The sequence below is a fragment of the Heteronotia binoei genome, chromosome 10, assembly GCF_032191835.1.
Source record: "Heteronotia binoei isolate CCM8104 ecotype False Entrance Well chromosome 10, APGP_CSIRO_Hbin_v1, whole genome shotgun sequence".
NCBI classification, from domain to species: domain Eukaryota; kingdom Metazoa; phylum Chordata; class Lepidosauria; order Squamata; family Gekkonidae; genus Heteronotia; species Heteronotia binoei.
The window spans coordinates 36,801,024-36,820,250 of NC_083232.1; the positions used below are offsets into that span (position 1 = coordinate 36,801,024).

A 19,227-nucleotide genomic window follows, 5' to 3' on the forward strand; every position below is an offset into this window, starting at 1 on the left:
GGATTACGTCTGTATTAGTTCACTGTAGACCTAACATTCCATTAGGTTTTGGGATTGCTCCTGTCCAGGGCTATTTTTGTAGGAAAAGCCCAGCAGGAACTCATTTGCATATTACAGCACACCTCTTGATATCACCATTGCATCACACAGGGCTTTTTTGTAGGAAAAGCCCAGCACAAACTCATTTGCATACTAGGTCACACCCCCTGACAAGCCAGCTGGAACTGCGTTCCTGCTCAAAAAAAGCCCTGCTCCTGTCAAAGTTTGCTAATTAGGGCAACTTAATAGTAGTTTGCTGGCAGCTGCAACTCAGAAGGGCAGAAGAACAAGTTGATCAACAGAGAGAGATTATGAAGTATAGAAAAAGTGGAGAAGCTACAAAAATTTATTTTCCAACAAAATAACTCTCCACAAGCGGTGTAAACTTTTCTTACTAAAACAAATACTCTAAAACACAAAAAGATTTTACATTTCCAGTGAAACACTCACAGTCACATTTGCCTGTGTTTTTAACTTCCCTGCATCCTCAATGAAGAGCCAGCAGATTAACACTTTCCAAATTACCTATAGCTGCAAACTTCCTCGTGTTGCTTGCCTGAAGCTTAGACTTTAGAGTTAAAGACAGAAGAAAGACAATTTTTTTGTTCTCAGTTCTGATCAATGTGTTTATGAATTACTGCTAATTTGTACATTAAGGTACTCAAATGAATTGCCGCACATGAGTTGTGCAACACTTGATGGGGGCATCCTTGGAAGATTGTGCAAATTACTTCTATGAGAATGACATGGAGGTAAGTAACCCTGTGATCTTCCATGAGTGCTTTCCTTGAATATTGCCATCCCCATGTGCATAGATCATATTGCCTGAGTACCTAAATGTACAATGAGCTTCAATTCATAATAAGGGGTTTGGCCCTCAGACTGTCTTGTGTACACTCAGCAGTCACTCCTGTTGTAATTTTACATAGGCACACTTCTACATTCCATTTCAAATGTGATTTAGCAAGTTGACAAAGAAAAGATATCTGTGTGCCCACTATGGTTAGTGTATAAAGTGCAGCACAGAACCATTTATTGTTTCATAGATTGAAAATGCAAAAATGGCAAGGACAATCCATCCTTTATCTAAAGCAGTCATTCATACTTAGACTAAGGTACAAGCTTTCTGCTACAGCAGTGCCTAGAGTGAACCCCATTAACACATTTCCTGAATGAGGCTGGTTCCAGTTGCCAGTAATTCAAAAGCAAATCTGCTGACTTGGCATTTAGGACTCTAAATCAGTGTGGTCAATCTTATGAAAGAAGGTGTTTGCAGAAATAACATTTATAAACTCTATACAGTACACAGTACCAGTACATAGAAAAGAGATTTTGACTTCATGATCCCCTGTGTGTAAGGCAAGACTGAATTCTGTCCCCAAATGTAATCCACTAGAGGTACAAGCAACAGAAAGTGGCTCTTAAATCAATAAGCAAATTAAGTGCCTATAATTTAAAAATTCAGAATAGACAAGAGCTTCAGTTTTGGACGTGCTGATTTTGGTTGGCTGAAAAAACATGGGAAGTTTATAAACATCAATTGTATTTTGTCTGAAAACACTAACAACATCTTGATGGCAACAGATATTGTTCAAGTGGCAGCTACCAAAAACAGCTTTGGAAAAAAAATGCACAGTACAACATTAGGAACTTTGCAGTTGTACTATGCCAAAGTGTTACAGCACTATTCTGAATGAATATTTCATGCTATTGCTGTGGAAGCAACAGCTATATAAATCAGCATACAGGATACCACGTGATTTGCAATGAAAAACCCAGATTTTTTTTTTAAAGGGGCTTTTGTCATACACAACTTCAAGGAAACACAAGACCGCCAGAGGCAAATGTTATTGGTGGATGTACACATCCCTCTTCCATTCTGCGGCATCATTGCGTTTTTTAGATATCACTTCCCCATCCCTGTCGCAATACTGGTCCCTTGATTTATGACGGCTACGCTGCTTGTTGCCTTCATTGTGATCCTGCTCTCGGTCCCTTTCCTTTGAGCGATGCCTTGATTCTCGATGTCTGTGATCACCGCTCCCATGAGATTCGTCCCTATGACTGTGATCTCTATGAGAATCATAGCGTTCATGTGAGTAGTCCTCCTTTGGCTCTACATATGCTGAATCTCTGCTATCTTGTGTTTCTGAGTCAAAAGTTTCTTGTCTAGACAGGCCACGACTAATGCCACTACGATGGTTATGGTGATGACCTGAAGTGGAAGAACGGTGTAGAGATCTCCTGGAGGGCTCAGCCCGTGTTTCTTCTTCCTCTTGGGAACCAGTTCGTTCAAGGGCTGGTTGTTCATTCATCTGATCTTCTGGAGAGCCCTGGTTAATAGGAAAGAATTGTAAATTCACAACAGATAACAAAATCCCATTAAGCCGGTAATGTTACAGACTTGTTTTTGGTTTTTTTTTAAAGATACCAGCATATATTTTCTGACAACCATGAACTCTGGTAACTGTATTAACTTTAAGAATGTTACAGTTACTCCATCTCCCAGCACACACCACATGGAAAATGAAGACAGATCTGGCAACGAGGTAAGTCAGATGTGAAAAAAACTAATACAGGGTCTGAAACACACTGGAGAGTAAGCATTAAAGGGAGAAATCTATAGCAAACAACAGGAAGAAGATGTGCTTCAGTTTAAAGGCAGCACCTGGATATTATCTTTCAAATAAATCCAGCATTAAAAGCACTTATATTGTAACACAAATAATATCACTGCCAAGCTATTTTTCTAGGCAATTAAATGGAATTGTGGTTGTCAAAAGATGTCCTTTTTGTCTTCATAATTTATACATTCCAATAAATGCCAATATAATGGACACTGCCAAGAAAATACAGACACAGTGAAATTGCCATTTAATTTCCTAGCTGATTACTGGTAACTAAAATATTAAATCAAAATTACCAATCATAATCAAACCTAATCTTCATCAGCATAACGTTTTGAAATCACTGAAAAATGAACAATTGTGATTATTTACCTCAGGTTAGGATTTCAGTTACATTAACATTATATATTTCCCACCAATAAAAATTAAATACAAAACTTAAATACAAAACCTTTACTCTTAAGAAAACTTCTATATTTAGGTATCAGGCTTAATTTGGTTAGCAAAATAAAACAAATTCAGAGCTATTTTATATTTTTCCTTTGAACTTTTGACTGTTTTTCAAAGCAAAATGTTACAACAGAAACTGCAATCCCATACATGAAAACCTTAATGCTGCAGAGAGCATCTGGATTTCAGGGTGATATTGGACCTATCTGTGTAGATTCAGATCTGAATTTGTGATTCAGGCTTGGCTTTAAGCTAGAATCTGAGAAATTTGAATTTTGAAACATTCTCATAAAAATTCTTCGCAAAACGACTGCAATTTTGAGATTTCTGATACCTTAAGCCAGAACTACTCGCTTCACAAACTGCAGATGGTCACATTAACAATCCCTTTATTAAAAAAAAACGCTCTTATGACACTGTGTGCCTTGCACAGTGCCCCAAATATACATCACCAATAATATAGCCCATCTAGTTAACTGAACTTGTAGAATTATCTTTCCCTACCACTGCTGAGCCTTACCACTGCAGTGTAAGGTATCTTTCCCTACCACTGCAGTGTAACTCTATGTATCTGTAGTGATAAGGTGTATCTATGATTCCTCTTTGGATAGCTAACCTTTTTACTATAACTATTTTAATTACTGTAATATTTGAGATTACTGTTCCAAATTTTTATCACTTTGTCCTATTATTATTACTACACCTAATATTACAAATCATTGTACTTTGACTTTCTCCTTGTTGGCATATAGGCTGATTTGTACTGCTACCTTTTAAAAAAATTGTTATGCTAATAAAGGTTTTTGGAATTGGAATTGGAGAAGGCTTGCAAGGCAGAGTTATGACACAAAACTGTGTAAGCTTTTGAATTCTCCATTACTCTATTAGGCTGGTGTTTAATGAAATGCTTCTTGGTATAAAAAGTTCTTCATCCTCAAGGTTTAGTTTAGTTCTGTGGATCTTCCTCCATGCTAAGGTGTTTTTTTTTTAATTTGCAAGGAGTTTTGTCCTATGAGCTAGCATTCCACACCTGTATATGTTGACTCGAACTCACACAGAATTCCTATGTATCCATAACCTTAATATAATTGGCATGGATAAGGTGTTTTAACAATTATCCCAGTTTCTAAAGAACCTAGAACATGGGTTGGATACCATGGGAAACAGTGCTTGGAAAAATCATAGGTGGCATGTCAAGAAGCCGCATATAGATCTCAAGCCACTAAGGAAGTCCAAATATGAATTGAACTGTTGGTTTAGGCAAACTTTTATCTGTATCAGATCAAAAAGCTAAGGGGACAAGTGTTATACATTTTTATACAGCAAGTACAAGACAAACACAGCTACTATAATGCCTGTGAATGGTACTGGCGCTTGCAATGGGCTCCAGGGTGAAAGTCTGAAGAACACTTTACCTGTAAGCTAGCATCTGGGCCTGGGTTGACAGGAAGAGTGGAAGTTGCCAAGGTGCGAGTTAGGAGCTGATTGGGGGAATGACTGCTGGGAGGATGTGTGGCCTTCCAATATGCTTCCAAATAGTCAGCTAGGTGTTCACAAGCATCTTCAAGCTGGTTCTCATCCAGAATTACGTCAAACATTTCCTGTAAATGGGGTAGTTTAGTCACACCAACCATTGAAGCAAAAAGCCAATAATAAATAAATAAAATAATAAACCAAACATAATGACCCAAAAGTAACCATGTTGATTTAATTTTGCTCATAAAACTCATATGATTTTTTTAAAAACTAATTTAAAAGCACTCAACACTTTACTATAAGACATTGACATATCCTGGAAAAATGTCTACCATTTTGATAGGCATGATTACACAAGCCAATGAAAAGCTTAAGATATATCAGGGGGACAAAATCCTATGATTTACACACACACACAAGGGACCAGGATGCCAGGGAAAACTGATTTAAGACATCTGGCATTCTCAGTCTTCTAGGGCATGTTCAGAATAGGACATTTATTTATTTACAACCATGTACTCAGCCATGGCTGAATGAAGAATTGCATATGCAAATGGGCAGTGTGCATACAGATCATCCCTCAATCCAGTTATTAGAGTTCCATGCATGGATCCCTATAGGAAAGCATTAGTCATGCCAGTAAACTGTTTAGCTGGGAAGCAGGCAGGCTGGTTTTTGCCAAATAGCTGATGCATGTGATTACTGCTTTTTGAAAAGTGCTTTGCATATGGAACTTGAATTGAAACATGCATTCACACTGTATTGGGGCCAGAAGAATTAGAGATTTCTGCCCTCATGGGTAGTAACTAATGCAAACAAAGAACACAAAAATCCACTCTATTCTTGTTTACGGAAGGAAGCTAAAACATGTCCAGAGGAGGGCAATGAAGATGGTGAGGGGTCTGGAGACCAAATCCTACGAGGAAAGGCTGAAGGAACTTGGTATGTTTAGTCTGGAGAGGAGACAACTGAGAGGTGATATGAACACCACCTTCAAGTACTTGAAGGGCTGTCATATATAGGCGTGGTGTGGAGTTGTCTGTTGCCCCAGATGGTCAGACCAGAACCAATGAGTAGAAATTAAATAAGAATTTTCAACTAAACATTAGGCATAACTTCCTGACAGAGTGGTTCCTCAATGGAACAGACTTCCTCGGGAGGTTTATTTTATTTATTTAGTGGGCTTATATTCTGCCCTATCCCGTAAATGGGCTCAGGGCAGATCACAACATACAGTAATAACAATAAAAACCTACAATTCAGAGTTAAAACAATACATTAAAATTAAACAATAATAATAAAACAATAAAGTGCATCGCAAACGGGAAGGGCACATCATACAGGATAAGCAATTATAGGCCCAAAATAAAATGATGGTAGTGATACCAAGATAGTGCTATAATAAGACATGATGTTGCTGTTGTGGGCTCTCCTCCTTTGGAGATTTTAAAACAGAGGCTAGATGGCCTTCTGACAGTAATGCTGATTCTATGAACTTAAAAAAAATAAAGGTAGTCCCCTGTGAAAGCACCAGTCCTTTTCAACTCTGGAGTGACGTTGCTTTCACAACATTTTCACGGCAGACTTTTTATGGGGTGGTTTGCCATTGCCTTCCCCAGTCATCTACACTTTCCCCCCCAGCAAGCTGGGTACTCATTTTACCGACCTTGGAAGGATGGAAAGCTGAGTCAACCTGAGCCGGCTACCTGAACCAGCTTCCACTGGGATCGAATTCAGGTCATGAGCAAAGGGCTCCAACTGCAGTACTGCAGCTTTACCACTCCGTGCCACTTAGGGGAAGGTATTTGTAAATTTCTTGCATTGTGCAGGGGGTTGGACTAGATGACCCTAGAGGTACTTTCCAACTTTATGCTGGAAGGAAGGAAGGAAGGAAGGAAGGAAGGAAGGAAGGAAGGAAGGATTTATAATTATGTATTTTCAACAGTCTAAATTAAGAATAACTCACTGGAGGGCACTGAGCCAGTTTATCAGCTGCTACCATTTGAACGTTTAGGTGTTTAGCCTGAGATTTGCCTCGTGATTTTATTAACCTCTGTAAAACCTGTAGAAAAGAGAGATGCAGTTAAATTATGAAGGCATGAGGAAAGAAAGTGTCACATTTGAACTCTGTGGAAAGAAACTCTATGTACAGATTCCAAGGGGGTCTTAAAGCAAAGGGAGATATTCTTCTTTCACTCTTAAGAGGTCATCAGCAATGCAGCAAATATATGTATGGAAACTACCCTATTAACTGATGGTATTTCCCTGCTCAAAGTTAAATATATATATAAAATTCATCAATATTTACTGGCAATGCCTTTTCACACTACAATTGAGAACTGAATGCGTAAGTGTGTGCAAATAGGTAAGAATATTTACCTTTGGAGAAGAAATCTTTACATATACTATAATTGGAGCCAAAGAAGTTTTACTAAGTTGGGCTGGATGATTAATAGTGTCAGCATCAAGTACTACCAGCTGCAAAGTCCTTGCTAATTCAAATATTCGTTCAATTTCACTCTGAACTTCAGCTGCAGAAAAGTAATAGAAATCCAGTTATGACAGTGTTAAAGGAAAATTCATTTTACAATAAATGCTGAAATGGTACATGAAGAAGAAGAAGACTGCAGATTTATACCCCGCCCTTCTCTCTGAATCAGAGACTCAGAGCGGCTTACAATCTCCTATATCTTCTCCCCCCACAACAGACACCCTGTGAGGTGGGTGGGGCTGAGAGGGCTCTCACAGCAGCTGCCCTTTTAAGGACAACTCCTGCAATAGCTATGGCTAATCCAAGGCCATTCCAGCAGGTGCAAGTGGAGGAGTGGGGACTCAAACCTGGTTCTCCCAGATAAGAGTCCACACACTTACCCACTACACTAGACTGGCTCTCCTACACCAGACTGCATGGCATCCACAGCAGTATAACAGCTAGAGTTTTAAAAACACTTATACACACACAGACATGCATACTTTTAAATCGAATACAATTTGCTTAAAGTAAAATACAGTTCTTGAGATTTGCATTCTCCAAAGGAATTAGTTATAGCCTTGCCACTCTCAAAGGGACTTATAATGCTAAGATGCTGTAGTCACTTTTATTCCCAATCATGAGATCTAAGTGTTGAGAAAATTGTTTTAAGAAATCTTGTCTTTTGCTTGAGAGGCACAAGCCTGTAGATATATCTCCAACCAATACATGTCTCATGCAGAAGGGCAGCTTAACACAGTAGTATTCCTGAAGAAATCATGCATGCATCAAACGGAATGCTTTACACTCAGTTCAATGCATTCTCTGCCCCACCCCCTGCTCATCTTTGTTCATTACTCCTACCCTGTCTCCTACAATCCTCTTCATAGAAAGGTAAAAACACTAGTACTGGGACAGTGTTGAAAAAAACAGCATAACTGTTTCCATGGCTGATATCAGCTGGAATCAGACTATACACAAGTAGAAATGCTCCACAAAATACTGCTGTTCTTCTGGTAGCTAAAAGTATTTCATTGCAGAAGAATTAAGCACCTAAATGCCATGTAAAATTTCCTTTCCCATACAATAAGAGGTACTTCAAGCCATCAGTCTGGCATCCAAAATGTTCATGTAAATTCAAATAAACAGTAGTGTTTATTATATGGTTGCACTGTGATGTAATATGAAGCACACACACTAAATGTACACTGAACAAGTTATATGACAGTGGCATGTTCTAAAAAGAGCTTGGGGCAGTGCATGTAAAATTCCTGTATATCCACAACCATAATATAATTGGCTTGGACAATGTGTGTTGCGTTTTAAAAATTATCCCAATATCTAAAGAAGTTGACCACCATATGAAAACCATCTTATTATTTTTCCTATATTTATAACATTGAATTTGTGATGTGGGGCTCTGTTATTATTTTATTTATTTACAAACTTCATATGATGCCTCTCCAGAGACTTGATTGATTGATCACAAGATGGAGCAGGGGGGAATCCACAATCATAAAAACAAAGACATAACAATGATCTATAAACATGCCATAAAACTGTGTCATAAAACAGTTCTCAGGCTAAAAGCAGACCATAAAAACAGCTAAAGATTACAGAATGTTCCAATTAAAAACTTTGGTAAAGACTACAGATTTGGCTTGGCACCTAAAAGATAGCCAAGTAGATTTCAGGTGAGCAATAATGAAGAGGGCATTCCATAGGCACGGTGCAACCCTATCTCTGTTGTCACTAGCCTAATCTCTGCAGGAGGCAGCACAGAGAACCGGGCTTGGGAATGGGATCCTAACTGGAGGGCTGGACAAGACACAAGGAAGTGGTACCTCAAATACCCTGGTGCCAAGCCACATAAAACCTGAAACTTAAAAAGCAGCACTTTGAATGGTCTCCAGAAACAAACAGGCAAGTGTAGATCTTTCAAGCACAGGGATATGATCACTGTAATCAGCCCCTGGCAACCATCTGGGCTGCCACAATGTGAAGTTTCCTTCCTTCATTATATGGCTGTTGAAGGGACAGAGTTGTAACCTGGTAACTCCAGCAAGGATACTAACACATATGCTTGTCATCCAATTATTAGCATTACTTCAAGAACAAAAGCAAATTATGGTATGGCTTGACAAGTGCATTTAAGTACTGTGATTTCAATGGAAGTGTAAAACAGAAAACCCCAATGAAATCAGTGGTATTAAAAATGTTTAAATTTGGCTTGATTGTGCCCTATATCTGCAAATATTTTGGTGAAAATGTGACTTTTTGGTTAAATAATAAACTGATGTCTAAAAGATATCCAAAGTATATAAGAAAGAGAGTGCACTAATTTTCCATGAACAGCAAACATGTAGAAGCAAAAATGATGTCATTATGAAATATAAACATTCAAATGGATGTATCTAACTATTTTGTCTGGATATGCTTAGATAATAATTCAGTGTTAAAAATACTTTGTTTCAGCTCAGTGTTAAAAATTCAGTGTTAAAAATACTTTGTTTCAGCTCAGCTCTAACTCTGTTTTGTGTAACTTGTATAGAAGCATGCACGTTTGTACATCAGCAAATGCCCAAATGAACATAGCATTTCTGATACATATGCATAACTATGCATACAGATGAAAATTGCTGGATTGGAGTTTTTGTGTTCTCTACATATAAAATTAACACAGCATATTGTTTCTAAAGAACATACAAGAAGCAAGATCATCTGTACACTCTACATTCCTGTTCCTTTATAGCTGTGCCAAAAATTTCACATCTGATAATGTTTGAGAGTCAGAACAAAATAACATCATTTCTAGGGAGAAACAGCTTGAACATTAAGGACATGTTCCTTTGAAAAAAACATAATCCCTGAAAACGAAGGGAATCATCTTGCTTTCACAGCCCGAAAAATACAGGATTAAACCCAGTGCTAATATATGGAAACTTCTTTGGCATGATATGACATTTCTGCAAACCACATTTTAAAAATACAAGGGATCAATTATTTATGACAAGGGATTTAATCAACAGTTCAAAAACAGGTCTCAGTTATTTCTGACCAGAGAGATCTGTCAGGCAATAAAATGCAAAATGAAGGTTCTCCTACACCAGGAGTCCCCAACGTGTACAGCCAGTCCACAGAAGGGCACATTGTTAAACAGAGCTTCTACCTGAAATGTTGAGTCACTATCACTTTGTGTCCTATGGCAGACATTTTGTGACTGCCCTCTGCCGTATATCAGAATTCCAAAAGTGTCCACAAGCTCAAAACGTTTGGGGACCCCTGGCCTAAACCAAGAAGCTGCTGAGTACTGCTCAAAAGAGAAAATGTGTAACCCCAACAAGAAGGGGAGAGATTCTTGGCAAGACTAAACAGAACATAAATCTGTTTAATAAAAGGGACATCCAATGTGCATTGCTTGAAACTGTATCATCTAAGATGAAATTTCCCATGTGAAAATCACTTCTATGTAGCATGTTCAGTAAATCCTGCCTATTTTTTTTACACATTATGAACAGTAATCCACAAATCCACTTGCCAAGCCACTTGTGGCAACAATAAATCTAATTCTAGCTACTTCTCAAACTGGTGAGATGGTGAAGTTGTTGTTCTGCTCCTGTTCAGCTGGCAGAAAAAGGACTTGTGTTGTATCAGGCTGGGCTGGGGTTTGACAGCCACAATGTGCACAGACACAACACATTTGGTAGAGATCATGTTCATCTTGTGGAACAGGATAGTAGGCATTTTATGATTCTTGTACCCTTGCTATATTTGTTCAAGTTTTTCAGCAGCTCTATTTCTACTGATGGCACGAATACATGAGTAGGAAACAGAAGTTCAATATAATTGGGATGAAACAGAGAACAGAAATATTCTAATGAAGATGAGAATGGGATAGAATGGGCACAGTAGTGATGGCTGCAAATCATGCTTATCAACCAAGCTCAGACACTTTCTGTGGATCCATGCTGATGAACATGGGCAGATGTGTCACCAAGCTGTCACCAAGTGTGGTCTTCCAAGTAGGCAAATAAACATTAGTCACAGGGCGAATTACTTGTTGGATTTATGCACTTTCCTACATAGAAAATACCATCACACACAAAATTTGCCTTGCCATAAAGATTTGTCCATTCTGCCTGACTGCTCTTCTCAGAGGACTAGTAAATTGCTCTTAAAGGTATAGGGAGCTTGAAATCCTACATGAGTAAAAATAAAGCCCACAGCCTCATAACTGTTTTATCACTGAGTATGTTTACTTTGAGAATCATAAACCAACCTTTATTTCATGTTTTGGTCATGAGACATACAGCACTAAAGGAATTAAGATGTGTGAGGAGGGGAAAGCTTTTATTTTATTATCAGCATGTGTTGAGCACTAATTCCCACTCCAGAAATGTTCTAATGCAGCAGTGCCCAACCTTTTTGGCACCAGGGACAAATTTTGTGGAAGACAATTTTTCCAGGGACCGGGTTGGGGGGGGGGGGATGATGGTTTTGGAATTATACAATTGTGCACTTTATTTCTATTAGTTTGGCATGTTGGTTAAGTGTGCAGACTCTTATCTGGGAGAATGGGGTTTGATTCCCCACTCCTCCACTTGCATCTGCTGGAATGGCCTTGGGTCAGCCATAGCACTCACAGGAGTTTTCCTTGAAAGGACAGCTTCTGGGAGAGCTCTCTCAGTCTCACCCACCTCACAGGGTGTCTGTTATGGGGGAAGAAGATAAAGGAGATTGGAAGCCGCTCTGAGGCTCTGATTTAGAGAAAAGGGCGGGGTATAAATCTACAGTCTTCTTCTTAGGTGCAAGGACTCTTATCTGGGGGAACCGGGTTTGATTCCCCACTTCTCCACTTGCAGCTTCTGGGAAGTCCTTGGGTCAGCCATAGCTCTCACAGAGTTGTCCTTAAAAGAACAGTTTCTGGGAGAGCTCTCTCAGCCCCATCTACCTCACAGAGTGTCTGTTGTGGGAGAGGAAGGTAAAGGAGATTGTGAGCTGCTCTGAGACTCTGAAATTTGGAGTGGAGGGCAGGATATAAATCCAATGTCGTCATCTCATTATTTTTATTATTACTACATTGTAATATATAATGAAATAATTATACAACTCACGGCCCGGTTGCTAACAGGTCACGGACCGGTACTGGTCCACGGACCGGGGTTTGGGGACCCCTGCTCTAATGTAACCTCAGTCATGACATTTCTCACGATAGAACTAAAAACTAGGTTCTGTGTATAATTCAGTGATGGATATAGCTTCCAAAAATTACTGCAAATTGGCATAAACTGTAACATTTAAGAAAAAATGCCATGGAAATTTTAACTTCTTGCTGTCATAGATATGCAGTGCTTCTAACACACAATTGAATACACAATTTTGAAGAGAAAATTGTACATAAACAAATTCTTCAAACATTTAAGGCTGATCTCTATAATGCAATCTACATGGTACATGTAGCAACAAACAATAAAGCTTCTAAGGCAACATTTTCAAAGTAAAGCACTCTTACACATGCAAAAAAGTGTGCAAACATAGCAATGTTTGCACAATGAAAAATGATTTTCACAAACAACTGCATACAACTGTTTTGGTACACTGCCTCTTAGGCCTCCAATTTTTAAAAAAAATGTAATTGTCAATTATCTTCTTTTCAATTGCTAATTAACTTCAGGCATTTACAATTTTGTAATATCCTCCAGAATAGAGAATTTAGTTTTAAAAAACCCTGCCCAGTGACTTGTTCTTTTTGATTTTTTTACCAGTACAAAATCTGCCATCAGAAACAGATAGCAGCTTTGTGAGGTACGATACATATTGAACGCACACAAAAAAAGTGGAATGAAGTTAGCAACCATATATACATACCCAAAACATCTGGAAAGAGAGGGCATTAATGAAGCAAAGAATGGAAAAACCCAAGACAATCAGGTTCTTGTCCAAAGCATACAGAATGAGATAAGGTTACAACAAGAGCAGCTAGAAATGTAACATATATGGGAACAAACAAGAAAAAAAGTTGGGCTTCTTGAGACTGACAAAGAAATGAAGCAAAAGCCATAGTTTTGATTCAGCAACTTACACAAATGCCAGGTACACATACAGACACACATGTGGCTATTGAGTCTTAATTATGTGTCTCTTTTCTTGAAGAAATATACCATCAAAAACTTTTCAAGAACTTTTCAATCTTTGGTATATTTGATCCAAGATGTTAAACTATGGAATGGGGTTCATAGCCTATTCAGCACCAAGGGCTACCATCAACAGATCATGAACAGAGTTACAATTGCTGGCCTACATTAATATCATTGACATATTATATTGCAGAAACCTAACATGTACAACACAATTGATAAACTTTTACATCCAGAAATGTTTATCCGTACATGATCCTTGATCATGGGTGACATGAAATGAATTATTATTTCCACTGCATTTGGGTGAAAAATGACTTCATTTTTTCTTCAGGTAAACTGCAGTTTTTAGAAGGTGAGAGTTTGTACAGTGCCATTAGTGTCTTTATTATTATTTATGTGAATGTAAAGGGATGTGCTATCTTTTGCATTTCCTGTATAAGATGAAACACTAAAACCAAATCTAAGCTCACTTCAGGTATGTCAAGGGCCTTGAAGCAGGCCCGATGGAAGATAAACTTCTGATTAATGACTAGCAAGTGAAACAGCAATTGTTTACCCTATCTGAAGGACAGAGTTCAGAAAGCCAAAGGCCTAATAAAGCAATCACAAAAGAACAAAAGCAAACAAATATTTTCATAACAAAGACTGACAGTAAGGACAGATGAGTTATATGATGCTCTGCTTATTTAGGCACATAAACAGCTATAGCGTTTTTGCAGTAAAATTGGCTGCAAACAAAGTGATGTCTACCACATCCATATCTACACCTAGGGTTTTTGTTGTTGCTGTTGTCTGAACGTAAGAGAGAGACTTATTTTCATTCAGCTCCTCTGATCAGTTAATTGCCAAATTTTAAATTATGGGGATTTAAAAACCAGCTGCAAGTGTGGGTTAATACAGCTATGCCAACAATGTGCTAAAATTCAGCTTTCCACTTAATTCATGTTCTGAATAAATTTGTTAGCCATGATAACATATTTCAATCTCTCAAGAGTTACTATAGCCTGACTCACAAGAACTGTAATGTAATTGTTAGATTTGATAGTGTTCTTTGTGTTCCTATTTTAATTACATGTGTTTACTATGACTCCTTTTAAGCAAAACCAGATTGATATCTTGCGAAATACATGTATCTAAAATTATTTTTCCAGTTTATGCTGGATGATCAAAGCATTGCTATGAACAAATAAAAAGGAGCATAATTTATTTAGCATTAATCAGGGTGTCAACAAGGGAGCATAATTTATTTAGCATTAATCAGGGTGCTCTCATATTGAGTTCAAAGAAAAGACTGTCCAAAGTTGCTGCCAATTTTGCCAAATGTCTTTGATAAAAGATAATATACATGAACACAGTTATAGGTATATAAATATAAAAGCAAATCTATGTTTAATAAAACTAGTTTAAAGACATTCTCAAACTGCACAAGATAAAGCTTCTAGTCAATAAAGCATTTTCTCCTTTCTATAGAAATACAAGATTTCTCAGATGCGTATCTAAAATAAGTCAAATCAGATTAGTTTTGGGACAACTTTTGTAATATTAAATACATTTTCTTTTTAACTTTTATGCTTTTTAAATGGTCTGTTACACAGCTATAGAAGTCATCTCATCAACACTTATTCTACTAATAATCTTGAGAAACTTATTTTGAAACATGAAATTAATTTTAGATACATTAGCAAAGCAGTTAGTATATTGTCTCAGTAAGATCTAGGAATGCATCAACATTTACTTCAAAAGGAACTGTGACAGTGGCTAATATTCTTCAGTTATCTGGCTCTTAAACAACTGTTCAGTGCTAAGAACTGATGTCCTTCGATCATATGTGGCATTTTCATTAAATCCTATTTTCATAGAAAGCAACATTCAGTTGTGAAATTTTGGAACACTACAGTTGTCACAATTTGTGATCTTATACTTCATACACTCACCTAAACTTGATCTTGTATTAGATCTTTCTATTATCGCGTGCTTGCTGGGATTGTTTAATACTGAGCGTTTGGCAAGCGAGATGTCAGCTGTGACCCGTGTGATTGATATACTGAACATAAAAAGAAGAATATTGTTATTAATTGTTCAAAAATCTGAGACAACTCCCCACACGAATAGAAAGGACGAGCAAATTACAAATGTGTAACTAAACACATTTCATATTCCACACCATAAATGTTGATTTTTAAAGATTTTCTTTTCAATTAAAAATATTCAATAAAAAAGCAGGATACAAAGCTCTACAAGTTCATCCAGTTCTATAAACATATCATACAGATGTGGTAAGATTCCACTCAAATCTTTTTACCATACAACAGACAGGTTAGTTTACTCTTTAGTTTCTCCACTCCTCTTTATTTAATGTTCTTTTCCAATACCTAGCAAAGACTGCACAGAGCATAGCATTTAAAACAAATTCTTGAGTATCTTTGAGAAGAGAGTCTACATAATTCAACGGAAAACATTCAGTGGAGGAAAGGGGATTTTCTTTTCTTTAGATAGCTGGGTATCAAGTCAAGTTTATTATGATCTGAGAACAGAATTCGGACTCAAAGTTGTTATCAAACATAATTCCATATCTTAAATACACTAAACATAAAATGCAATACTGGGTTAAAATATTAAGACTGGGTAGTACATTTCTGTCTAACTAAACATGCCTGAGCACAAAATCTGACTACTTTACAGACCATTTCATTACAACAATCTCCAAGGAGAGAAGTATAAAACTGATTGGTGCTACTAGGAAACTTGGATTAAATTGGAGTAATATAAATATTTAGAATATTCTGGTTAAACTGACAGTATAATAAAACATGCTCAATTGTCTCTACCATATCTGAGTGGCATGGACAGAGACATTTCTCATAGGGACTTCAAGCAAATCACCCTTCAAGACAGTTGGGTGAGTTTCCTCACATTTTAATTTGGAATGGGCTGGGAGGATAATAATCAAGTATTAAGTTTGCTGCAGCAATTGTGAAGAAGTGAAGTAGTCAATTTTTAAAGTACTGTACACAGAAGACATTGGGATCAAACCTGTAGAAATGTAGGCAAGTATGCAGGCCTTTACTTCCAATGTGTTCTTTAAACGTGGAGATGTAGCTCAGGAAGGACATATTAAGGAAGGATATGTAGCAGTTTGCATGTATTTAAAAGAATGTGTTGCAGAGAAAGGCATTAAAATTCAGCTATGTTTTTTCTTCTATTGCTATTCAACCATCTTCCAATCATTCATCCAGACACAGGATTTAGTGTGTCTATTTCAATATGCAGCATGCTGAAAGTTTCAAGATTTTATCCATGCTTATTTTGGTTTCTTAAGTCAGAGTTCACTGTTTGGCACTGTCCCATTTTTAAACTTTCTGGCTATCCATATTTAGATAGAGGTCACATTCTTCCAGAGCATTATAAAACTGATCACATTTCTTTTTGCTTGTTCTTGGAATTTTTTTTTTGTTGATGTTGTTTGCTGAGATTACCGTATGTTTTTGTAAGAACTATAAACTAAACCATATTTAATGTTTAATATTTAATTCATTTTATTTGAAAACACAACATACAAGTACCATTACAAATTTTATAGTTTGTTTAGCACAATGCCAATTGAGGCATTAACAGGGGAAGTACTAGCCCTGCTTCTTGGCTCACAAGAAAAACACTGTCAACAGCATTCTTAGTAAAGATTTGTAAAGGAAGTGCAAAAGACTTCAGTTTAGATATCTATATTTGACTTACAAAGTATTTTATATGATTCTGGATCCTAAAGTACTTACCGCCCTTCAAATCTGTGTTTTAAAAAATCAAATAATGCTTTCTGCATCATATCTGTCACCTAAAAGCAAAAGCAACAGATCATGATATATGATAAAACATTATTAGTGACTATTTTAACTGTTACAAGAACAATATGAAAATGGATGCACTAAATAAGGAAAGCAGTGTAGTATTGGCACACAGTATCTTGCCTTTCAGTTAGTCCAAACAGAAATTAGAGAAGACAAATTATTTCAAGAATTATTTAGTCTTTCCTTTTCTCATAACTTTCATGATATTCATTTTGATGCTGCTACACGTTACCTCTCTTTAACACTAACCAAGGATTTTTTAAAAGCAGGAATGCACAGGAACACAGTTCCAGCTTGCTTGGCATCAGGGGTGTGACCTAATATGCAAATAATTTCCTGCTGGGCTTTTTCTACAAAGAAATCCCTGTGTAAAACAATGGTGGTGTCAGGGGCTGTGGCCTAATATGCAAATGAGTTTCTGCTGAGCTTTTTCTACAAAAAAAGCCCTGACACTAACAATGCAGTCCTAAACAGTTATACCCTTCTGAGTTTTTGAAGTCAATGGGGTTTAGAAACGTGCAACTTGGTTTAGTGTTGCACTGTAAATAAACGAGGCAGAAGCGACGTTGTTTTGAGCAAAATGTCCATTCTTACCTCATATCCCTTTAAGGAAGGCCCCACTAAAACTACTGGCCGCATCGAAGGCACTACATCATACGGAGGGATGTGCTCTGTCTGATAAAAAGAGAAAGTACTCAGTATTCAGCTCATAATAAAAGCTACTTTGTTTATTTTATCTAATGAAATACCCAGAGGTGTCACCAAGTTGGAAATCTAAGACATGTTGATTTCCCAATCCGGGCCTCCCCCCAAAAATCTGAAAGTACCTCACAATATTAGTGATTCTTGGGAGATATGCTATAAATGTCTTCACCCAGTCTTCATTGGCATAGTCTACTATTCAGTTTAAGTAAAATTCTATCACTATCATAAAACTATTAGCAGAGCCAGAATTTCATTCTAATATAGTTGTATTATGACCCCCTTGCTTTCAGAGTAGTCAATGTACTGTATCTGTAGAATTCTATTGTAATTGGGCTCTGATATCTAGAAAAGACAGACATTTCAGTCAAAGCAGTTCTGAAATCTAATAATAAGTAGATAGGGAGAAGAGAGACTAACAGTGCCATCATAAATAGAGTTTCCAAGTCCATTGAAATAAATGAGCTTAGAAGAGTATATCTCTGCTTAAGATGGCATTGAAAGGCAAACAAACAGGAAAAATTACTGTCCTTTCCCCTTCAGTGTAAATATCTAGTTTACTAAACCATAATGTTCCTATTGTGAATTTTCATTGCTCATCAGAGAGTTTTTTCACTTACACTGTATTTTAAATTCGACATTTCAGGACTACTTGTGTATGAATTCACAATAATGATTACGGTAGCAATTGCAGAATGATCTTTATACCCAGTACAGCAATTCTTTCTCTTGAGGAGAATTTTGCCAATCTTGAAAGCATTTCATGGTAATATGTACCACTTAATACATTACTAGCTCAATGTGTCATGCAAAATTTATGAAGGGATTACTTATCATTAAATGTTTAAGATGTTTCCAACAATTAAATGCAAATATGGCAAAAAAAATCTTTCTTTCTAAAAAAGTTCACTATGAGCTTTAAAAGCAGCTTTTAAAAACTCAAAGTTTTGTTTGTCTGTTCGTTTGCAGAGCACAAATGTTTCAAATTCAAAACCACCAACCTGTAAAAAGCTTAAAAGTAGGTATGCCAGATCTACTTTTCAAGGGCCTACATAGTGTAAATACACCAGTGAGCATCATGGAAAGTTGTCATTGTTCATTATTTCAGAATTGAACATGTCTCAGGTGTAATCACAATCAAAGCAATAAGGTAGAATACGAACATAAGAAAACAAAGACAAACGTTAATACAGCAACAGCACACAAAGCCACACAAGCAGCTTTCTAAAGCAGTCTAAAACATGAAACACACATTTGTTTTAGGAATGTTCTTGTTTTGTTCTACATAAATCATCATATCATTGATACAGAAAAGAATGAAGAAAAGAGCCCAAGGCATCAAAAGCATGTGAATTACTCGCACAGGGCTAGATCTCACTGAACATTTAAAGTGAAAGCCTATAATTTTCTAGCACTAATTATGATGGTACATTCTTACAATTATTATTACTATGAAAATAAATAATAGGGTGGTGTATTAT

The 19,227-nt window shown here is 37.0% G+C and overlaps 1 protein-coding gene across 9 annotated transcripts in view; it reads right to left on the minus strand.

Moving 5' to 3' along the window:
- Positions 1–371: 371 nt before the first annotated feature.
- The window catches only part of CACNB2 (calcium voltage-gated channel auxiliary subunit beta 2), a 225,293-nt gene continuing 206,437 nt past the window's right edge, over positions 372–19,227 (minus strand). For 8 of the 9 annotated variants that reach the window (XM_060248402.1, XM_060248403.1, XM_060248401.1 and 5 more), the window contains 7 exons: positions 17,639–17,719; positions 16,973–17,031; positions 15,137–15,246; positions 6,972–7,123; positions 6,559–6,654; positions 4,532–4,717; positions 372–2,372 (listed from right to left, as the gene is read on the minus strand). In XM_060248402.1, coding sequence (XP_060104385.1) covers positions 1,887–2,372; positions 4,532–4,717; positions 6,559–6,654; positions 6,972–7,123; positions 15,137–15,246; positions 16,973–17,031; positions 17,639–17,719 — 1,170 coding nt within the window. In that variant the 3' untranslated portion in view covers positions 372–1,886. Of the gene's footprint in view, positions 2,373–2,962; positions 3,010–4,531; positions 4,718–6,558; positions 6,655–6,971; positions 7,124–15,136; positions 15,247–16,972; positions 17,032–17,638; positions 17,720–19,227 lie in introns of all 9 variants that reach the window. The other variant, XM_060248409.1, reaches the window with a different exon arrangement.